The 8,161-nt window shown below is 43.0% G+C and overlaps 1 protein-coding gene across 2 annotated transcripts; it reads right to left on the minus strand.

Moving 5' to 3' along the window:
* Window positions 1–427: 427 nt before the first annotated feature.
* Window positions 428–6,618, minus strand: LOC143125545 (hyaluronan and proteoglycan link protein 3-like). 2 transcript variants are annotated; one of them, XM_076287121.1, is made up of 5 exons: window positions 6,091–6,618; window positions 5,024–5,170; window positions 4,123–4,491; window positions 3,419–3,721; window positions 428–2,799 (listed from the first exon to the last, which is right to left on the minus strand). In XM_076287121.1, exons 1-5 carry the CDS (start codon window positions 6,275–6,277, stop codon window positions 2,498–2,500), a joined length of 1,308 nt encoding a protein of 435 aa, XP_076143236.1. In that variant the 5' UTR covers window positions 6,278–6,618; the 3' UTR covers window positions 428–2,497. The 2 variants fall into 2 exon arrangements, with proteins under 2 accessions (XP_076143236.1, XP_076143238.1); XM_076287123.1 differs by having other exon boundaries at window positions 5,024–5,166; window positions 6,091–6,224.
* Window positions 6,619–8,161: the final 1,543 nt, after the last annotated feature.

Raw genomic sequence — 8,161 nt, forward strand, 5'->3', positions numbered from 1 at the left:
GGATGCTGAAGGATGAATGGATGGTGTGTGTGAGTGTTTGTGTGTATGTGGGGTGGGGTGGGGGGTCTGAGGTGTGTACGTTCCCCTCCTTGGGACAGGCGTCCCTCAGTTTGGGTCAACGCAGACACGTCTAGTGCTCCTTCCCCGGCTTGTCCAGGATGCTGCGGTCCTACAAGACTCAGCTCCACAGGGCAGTGAGTTCAAATTCTCCATCTCAGCTTTTACTGCCAAAAAAGGTCAGGATCCCAGAAGGGCTTGTTTGACAGAATGGTGTGTTGCCATGTTTGGCCCGAGGGTGCTTTCATTTGGCTGAGGACCACAGTGTACACGCAAAGTTCTTCAACCAAATTAAAAGAATGAAAAAATTAAAGATGCAAATATTTAAAATATAGAATATTTTGAAGAGAACAATAACAGTATGTGTAAGCAATTTTAAAAATAGACATTTATTTTACTTAAAACTACTGCCACCCACCTGCTGTTAAACAGTATATGAAATTATGAGGTACAATATTGTGACACAGTAAACAATAGTAATGACAAGAACTATGAAACTCAAAGACAAAAGAAAAGACACCACATACACCACAATCAAAAAACAGATGTGTTTCTTTTTGCCATCTGTAAACTGTGGATCTGCTATTTCTGTCAGTATTTCATCGGTGAGGATCATCTCTTAATACAACACAGTATTTTCACACATGCCATTTCCAGTTGTACAATTTCTTTTTGTACTGATGCATAAAGCTCAACTGAAGTCCTTAAACAAGCAGAGCAGTGTTTTTCAGGAAGAAGCATTTGAATGCATTACCCAGTAACATTTTGCAATCTAGCTGCATCTTGCACATTGAAAAATGTCCTAAGTACAGTAAGTCTGAGCTTTAAGTGGGGACAAGTTTGTTACGAGTAAAGGATCTTTTAAAACCAGGTTCTTTTTAAAAAAATTGATTCTCTAAGAGGCAAAATTATACTCTTGCCCTTGCACACTGTTTACCCTTTAACACATTCCCTCAACAGATAAAAAGGACAGGATTCAGAGCCCTACAGTATACTGACTCTAATACTCTGTAACATTATTACAACTCTTTAACAAGTGTTTTCTATGCTTTTAACAATATATCTATGAATTAAACAAAAATACCATAGAAATGGTTGCACAGTTATTGACACATAATCTGTAATGTTACATAATATTACCACAGCTTTAATAAATGTGCACAGTATGATGAGTTGACATGATGTATCTGGTCAGTACCAAATGTGGATAACTGGCTAACTGCTGCTCAAGTACTTAAAAGACAGTGGGTAGATTATTGTGCTTAGAAAATACACAGCTTTTCATTCATCTCCGTGGATAACCCCTGTCAGGACCCCTGGCACAGTAGACGTGCATACTGCCTCATGATGTGCAGAAATAAGTGTTCTAGACCAAAATGCTCTCCAGTCCAAAACTCTGCCATGCCGATACACTGCTCATATACAGGTAGCCTACTCTGTATTCAGGTCATTCACACCACACTTACAGAGAAGACCAAAAGAGCCTTCCCCTTTAAAGATGCAATATGCAGTTTTTTGTTGTCAAAACTAACCATGTTTGTAAACTAACCATAGAGAAACAAGAGTGGGAAAAATTCTTCTGTCTATTCTCTAAATACTGCTTCTTTGTTTCAGGTGTTTTTGAGTGTTCATTAGCCCCATTCCAAACTATTGAGCCAGAGGCTGGCAAACTAATGCCCACCAGACACAGTAATGTTCCTATTGTCACTTCCAGGGCTGGATGGTGGCTTCTCAGGGTTCCCTCAGTGTCAGCAGTCTGGGGCTTTTGGCCCTCTGATTACCCCCCGGCCTATCTGGGCCAACTGAGGTAAAGCCCAGTGAAAGAGGGTCAGTAGCAAAAGAAACTCGTTGGAGATTCGTCAGTCAGCTTGTGAAATCAGCTTAATAGAACCATGTTTATGTTGTTAGCTGCTTCTATTAGAACCATGTTTTCAGGATACTTGTAAGGGATTAGCCAATTAACTTTTTTTCTAGTACATGACAGCTTCGAGCAACAGAGTGTTACATCTGTTTATGTTATTTATGTTATGTAATGTTACACTTTACTTACTGTAAGTCTTACTATGCTATGCATCTGATCACTTGCTTAGTGCCACTGTGACAAACAACAATTAATTTTAGCTATTTTTAACTTAAATTAAACTTCCTTTCTTGATTGCAAAAGAGGCGGGATGTTTTTTTGTTTTTTTTTGGGCAGCTTTTAGGGCAGTACCGCAGGGCAATCGGTCTGATGGTGATTATGGAAAAGCATCTATTTACATTAAACAGCACCAGATCATTTAAAAAATATATAATAAAAAGGCCTGATATAGAGAAACAGATTGTATAAGAATACGGAGGGATCATGCCTTTAGAACCACACAGGTGTTGGCAACAGTTTTGGCAGAAACTACATATTGCACCTTTAACAACATTTCAGCAATCTCTTTTTCACACATCCTCACAAACAGGTGGAGGCTTGCTCCACTCGATAGCAGTATACCCCGTGCTTATGTCGGGGAGCTGGAAACCCAAAACTGCGCACCCCTGGAACCATGGGACCACAATTCAGACGAGGGTATGTGATTGGATACCGCACACTCCCGTCAGCCAACCAGCCGGAATCACAGCGGTCCATTCCAGTGAACTTCCAGGCGGCGTACAGCTGGCCTACCTTGGCGATGTGGGCCCCATCATCCTGACACGCCTGGATGGCCTCAGTGAAGTTGAGCCTGTGAGGATGCGGCAGGTAGTAAACCTCCCCTGAACAACATGCGGAGAGGAAGATATGGTTTTACTATTATAGACATCACAGGGGCAGCTGTGGCCTACTGGTTAGCGCTTCGAAACTTGTAACCGGAGGGTTGCCAGTTCGAACCCCGACCAGTAGGCACGGCTAAAGTGCCCTTGAGCAAGGCACCTAACCCCTCACTGCTCCCCGAGCGCCGCTGTTGTTGCAGGCAGCTCACTGCGCCGGGATTAGTGTGTGCTTCACCTCACTCTGTGCTGAGTGTGTTTCACTAATTCACGGATTGGGATAAATGCAGAGACCAAATTTCCCTCATGGGATCAAAAGAGTATTTATACTTATACTTATACAGTACAGGACAATGCCTTAGGGGGTGACTCACTGATGAGTGATTGGTAATGACCATCACTGGGGGGCTGGGGGAGTTACTGTTTTGAAATGCTAATCGGAGTGTCTGAACACAAAGGTATGGAATCAAGAAATTAATTTTAGTAGAACTAATTTCTACCAATTGTCCAACTCTTGAGGAGCTGTGATGATTCCCTTAACTAAACTGGTAACAAGTCAACTTCCCCACTCTGGCACTATTTCTTCACCCTGAATTGTAAACTGAATAAATGGAGATGGGCTGACCTTTGAGAGAGGAGGAGAAGCAAAACACATCGTAGCGGTGAAGGTGTCTGTGTCTCGCCCCGTAACTGCGCACCCCCGGCGCCAAGCCCAGTCCCCCGCAAGGCACTCTGGGTAATGTGATGGGGTACTGCACCGTGCCGTCAGCCAGCCAGCCAGCGTTGCACCAGTCCAGACCCTCCTCCCAGGCGGTGTAGAGCTGGTCGAAGGTCGCCAGGACGGCCCCCTGCTCCTCACATGCTTCCTGCGCTTTGGAGAAGGACAGCTGGTAGCGGCCATGATGGGGCTGGTAGGGAAACACAACACCTGTAGAGGCACAGGCACATTTGGCTCATATTTTGTATCAACATTTATTTAAATGAAGTGTAATGAAATTGCTGTATTCTGATCATGTTTTAATTTCCTCAAATATGATGAAGACCAATAGAGGTCTGTTTAATGCATAGTAATAAGCATAATTTATACACCAACAAAGCAGTAAGTTGTGAAGACATGTTCTGATCTGAGAGATGATGTGAAACTGCTGTCTGCAAATCATTCTGTTCTATTACACATGTTCTGATCTGAGAGATGATGTGAAACTGCTGTCTGCAAATCATTCTGTTCTATTATACACATGTTCTGATCTGAGAGATGATGTGAAACTGCTGTCTGCAAATCATTCTGTTCTATTACACAGTCGAGAAAAGCTGCTGGCCACAGTGTACCTCGCAGCCCAAGGTCAATGGTCACTCTCTCGTCCTCCAGCCCGTCGATGACTTCGCACCGGAAGCGACCTGTGTCGTTGAGGTGCAGCCCCAATATCACGAGCGACGCGTCTCCCGCGCTCATCTGACGCAGGTGGACTCGCTCTCTGAACCCGCCGAAGGTACGCTGGCGGTTACCTATGGCAACCAGCACGTCCATCTCGTGCCCCCCACCGGCCGGCTGCCAGGACCACTTGACGCGTGTCCTGCGGGGGGCACTGAGCGCCGGCTGGTACCAGTAGTGGCAGGGCAGGGTGGCGTTGGCCCCACGCGAGGTGAACACGGACGTCTGCTCAGACTCCACGTGAAGCTGCACCCCACTGAAGGAAACTGCAGGAAGACAGACACATAGATAGATGTCAAGATCAGATTTCAAGCTCCCAATTTAACCTCTTATATCTGTTACATGTAATTAGCTTACCTCTCAAGAGTACTATAACATGCAGTTTAGTTCAATAACTTTATACACAGCCTTAGGATATACTGTAGCCATGTAACTCAGAAGGTAACATCTTTGTGGCACTGAGGAATATGAAGCCCCCTTCACCTTTAGTAGGTTTGGGCTACACTACAGCAGAATGAAAAAGTACAATTATAGTATTATAATGTACGTTTCTTGTCAGTAATAAGTAAATTACACATACAAAGAGTGAAGGGGTCAAATCTCAATGTGCACTGAACGACAAAAAGCTGCATCCTGGATGCATCAGCTTCTTTCCCCATGCACACAGAAAGAGCTTCTTACCATATGCGTAATATATGTGTTGTGGAATGTTGTGTTTATTAAGGGATGTGAACATTTCACGAGTATTGCGCAGAGGCGGTTTATCCATGATCTGTAAATACAAGCAAATTGTCATACTTTCTCCGTTGCCGTTGTTGTTGAAGATATCGTGGTAAAGAAAGCCGTTGGAAAAGCGTGGAGCAGCCTGGCACCCGAAAAGTGACTGCAGCAGAACAGCCATCAGGAGGCGTCGGTTCGCCATGTCTTGAGCAGATGAATTGCTGCCTGCGGAACAGGAGGATTATGAGACTGTGACCTTGGAAACCATGTGCATTAACAAAGTTGTTCAAAGGGCAGCCGCAGCAAAGGAATCTACAAGGGAACCTAGAGACGGGCCAAACGTATGGCACTTATTTATTTTTTTTAATCAATCTTTTCCCGCAACCTCTGCAAAATATTTAAATTAATGTAGGCTAATAGCCATATGCATACAACATATTCATGCAAAATAGGTTACTCTTAGCATGCACACTTCAAATGTTGCTCACTGGCCTTTGTGACAACATTAGTTAGCCTACCTACTGATTCTGTTCATGTAGAAGCAACCCAAACCTCACAACAGAGGCTCTGTAGGCTGCGTCTATTACCATGTCATTTAATAGCCATGATTTAACTGAGGCCAGTCTGTCCGAAATTGTTATAGGCTATGCTTGATTTTAGACGCAGTTGACAATGATTGCAACAGATGGATATAGCTAAACAAACTTGCTGTGACATAATACATTGACTTACAAAACTAACTATTTCCCGCAAAATCCACACGCAATTCACCTTTCACTTGCATCAATCAGTGAAGTTCTCGTGCCAAATATGCTAAACAAATCCTCAATGGCTTTTGTAGCATCCTTGCTGAATATCACTCATGTATCGTCACTTTCAAAAACAAATATGCTGATTACATTTCCCATATTGCTTTTGATTGTGTAGAGGCTAGTGTAGGCTACTAATTTAAAACATAATGACCCCCATGGTCATTTAAAAAAAAAATCCAACATAATGTTTCAAAAACATTATACTTGCATTGCTTACATAGGCTATGACAAAGTGTCACTAAAACCATGAAACTCAGGTAGGCTAAAATAGGTAGGTCCTATCTTTCAAATAAAAATCAGATGAAATCCTGACATCCTCCACAAAATACTTACAAAACTTGTCTTCAGGTCTGAAAATCCAATCCAGTGCCCCGTTAGTTTCAATCCCAGTTTGAAGGCAGATGTACACTCGTGTGAGAGTTGTTCGTATTGATAGAAAGTGTACGTGACGTAACCACAGCGAGGCTTTCCCGCTGTGGTTTGGGTGGACGCCTGCTGTTAAAGAGACAAAGTGAAGCATTCCGTTGGGAAAACAAAACCTAGACAACAAATAGGCCTGTCCTACCTGAACTGTGTCGATCCTGCAAATACATATAAATAAAAACCTTTCTTATAAGCTAAATTGAATTGTAGTAGGCCTACGTCATTAATTATAAAACTCAGAAAGTGGTCCTCATCAATAAATGCAGTGCCAATTGTAATGATCTGGTTGCTGTGCACAGATCAGGTTTCCTGAATCATTTACTTGTCTTTGAAAAAAGTCACAAAGCTGAACTGGATGTCAGATTGGGTTCTTTAATCTGTGAAAGCCCCTGTTGAGGTGGAACACTGGCCTATCCTCAGTCCAAATGTGTGATCACAGCAGTGGTCTGGCCCTGCTATCCAAAACATATGATCTCATATGGCTTGAGCTGTGTGTGTGTGTGTGTGAGAGAGAGAGGGTCTCTCTCCATGTGTGTGTGTGTGCGTGAGAGAGAGAGAGAATGTGTGTTATGTGTGTGTGTGAGAGAGAGCGAGAGAGAGTGTGTGTGTGTATGTGGTTGTAAGGAAACAGCCATTGTGTGCCCATTTATGAAAGCCTCTGATCTCATCCCAGATGGAGAAGATTGTTCTCACAACTGAGACCTTCTCTCCAGCTGTTGCTGCTGTTGCTGGAACCCCAACGTCCACCACCCCACCCCAACGCCTACCACCCCACCCCACCCCAATGTCCACCACCCCACCCCACCCCCTCTCTTTCTCTTCCCTTCTCTTTCTCAGCTGTTTCTGTTGTTGGAACCTTAACACCTCTCCCTCTCTCTCTCTCTCTCCCTCTCTCTCTCTCTGTGTCTTTCTATATTGATGAACATCATCCTTTTTGAGGATGGATGTTTGAAGTGAACTGCCCATGTATTCAGAGTATGGGGCGAGATGAAAGCCTTTGCTCCAGGCAAAAATACCGTGCTGACGTGAATAGCAAGGGGACTGACAGAGGGTATAATTTAAGAACTAAACGGCAGGCCACAGGAGATTTGCTGTTGTGGATGTCTGGCTGTGAAGACTCGCATGCAAGAGAGACAGAAAGAGAGAGAGAGAATGAGACATACACAGACAGAGAGAGAGAGAGAGAGAGAGAGAGAGAGAGAGAGAGAGAAGGAGACAGAGAGCAGTGTGTGGTTTGACCCAAATAGAGACATTCTTTTGCAGAATAGAGTTTAACAATAGGGTGGCCCATCTAAGGACAGGAGCATGCTGGATGTGACAAGGGAATGGTTGATTGGATTGGTCAGTATGTGTATGATATGCAAATAAAACAGGGAAGTAGAAAACAGACAGCATCACTTTGACAATGCTTGGATTTTTTCACCAAAGCTAGTAGTCTACCATTTCAGTTAGTTCCACTGGGTGTGTCTGAAAAAAATTAAGTAACATTATCTGGGTTCATAAATAAATGTCTGATGAATACATTTCACTCTGTCCCGCTGACCTTTCAACACAGCTGACCTCATTACTAGGTCAAGTGACCCTAACGCAAAGGTTAAATTGCATGTGGGCATTGGAGCGCCAGAAGGGGCTAAATATTTGTGTCTGATTTTTTCAAATTAACTGTATTCTCAACTGAAGACTATTTTATACTTTCATTTATAATTTGTGCTTCTTCAATAAAGATCTGGCAAATGTTATCAAATAATAAGGAAGTTACGTAATACAAGATGAGTGCTGGCTAATGTGTGCCTTTTATTAGTGATTGCGGGTCTAGATATCATGCATTTAAATATATGCATTGTCTTATCATGTTTGTGGTAAATTATTTAGGCAAAATACATAGATGTCTATTGTTGCTTATGATCTTTACCACTGTACTATGTGCTACTGTTATGGTACTGTAAAAAAGATCACATAGATATTTTACAGACTTTCAAGT

The sequence above is a fragment of the Alosa pseudoharengus genome, unplaced genomic scaffold, assembly GCF_046254945.1.
Source record: "Alosa pseudoharengus isolate Yale_2024_CS ecotype anadromous, Long Island Sound unplaced genomic scaffold, YU_APseudo_1.1 YU_APseudo_1.1_scf_16, whole genome shotgun sequence".
NCBI lineage: Eukaryota > Metazoa > Chordata > Actinopteri > Clupeiformes > Clupeidae > Alosa > Alosa pseudoharengus.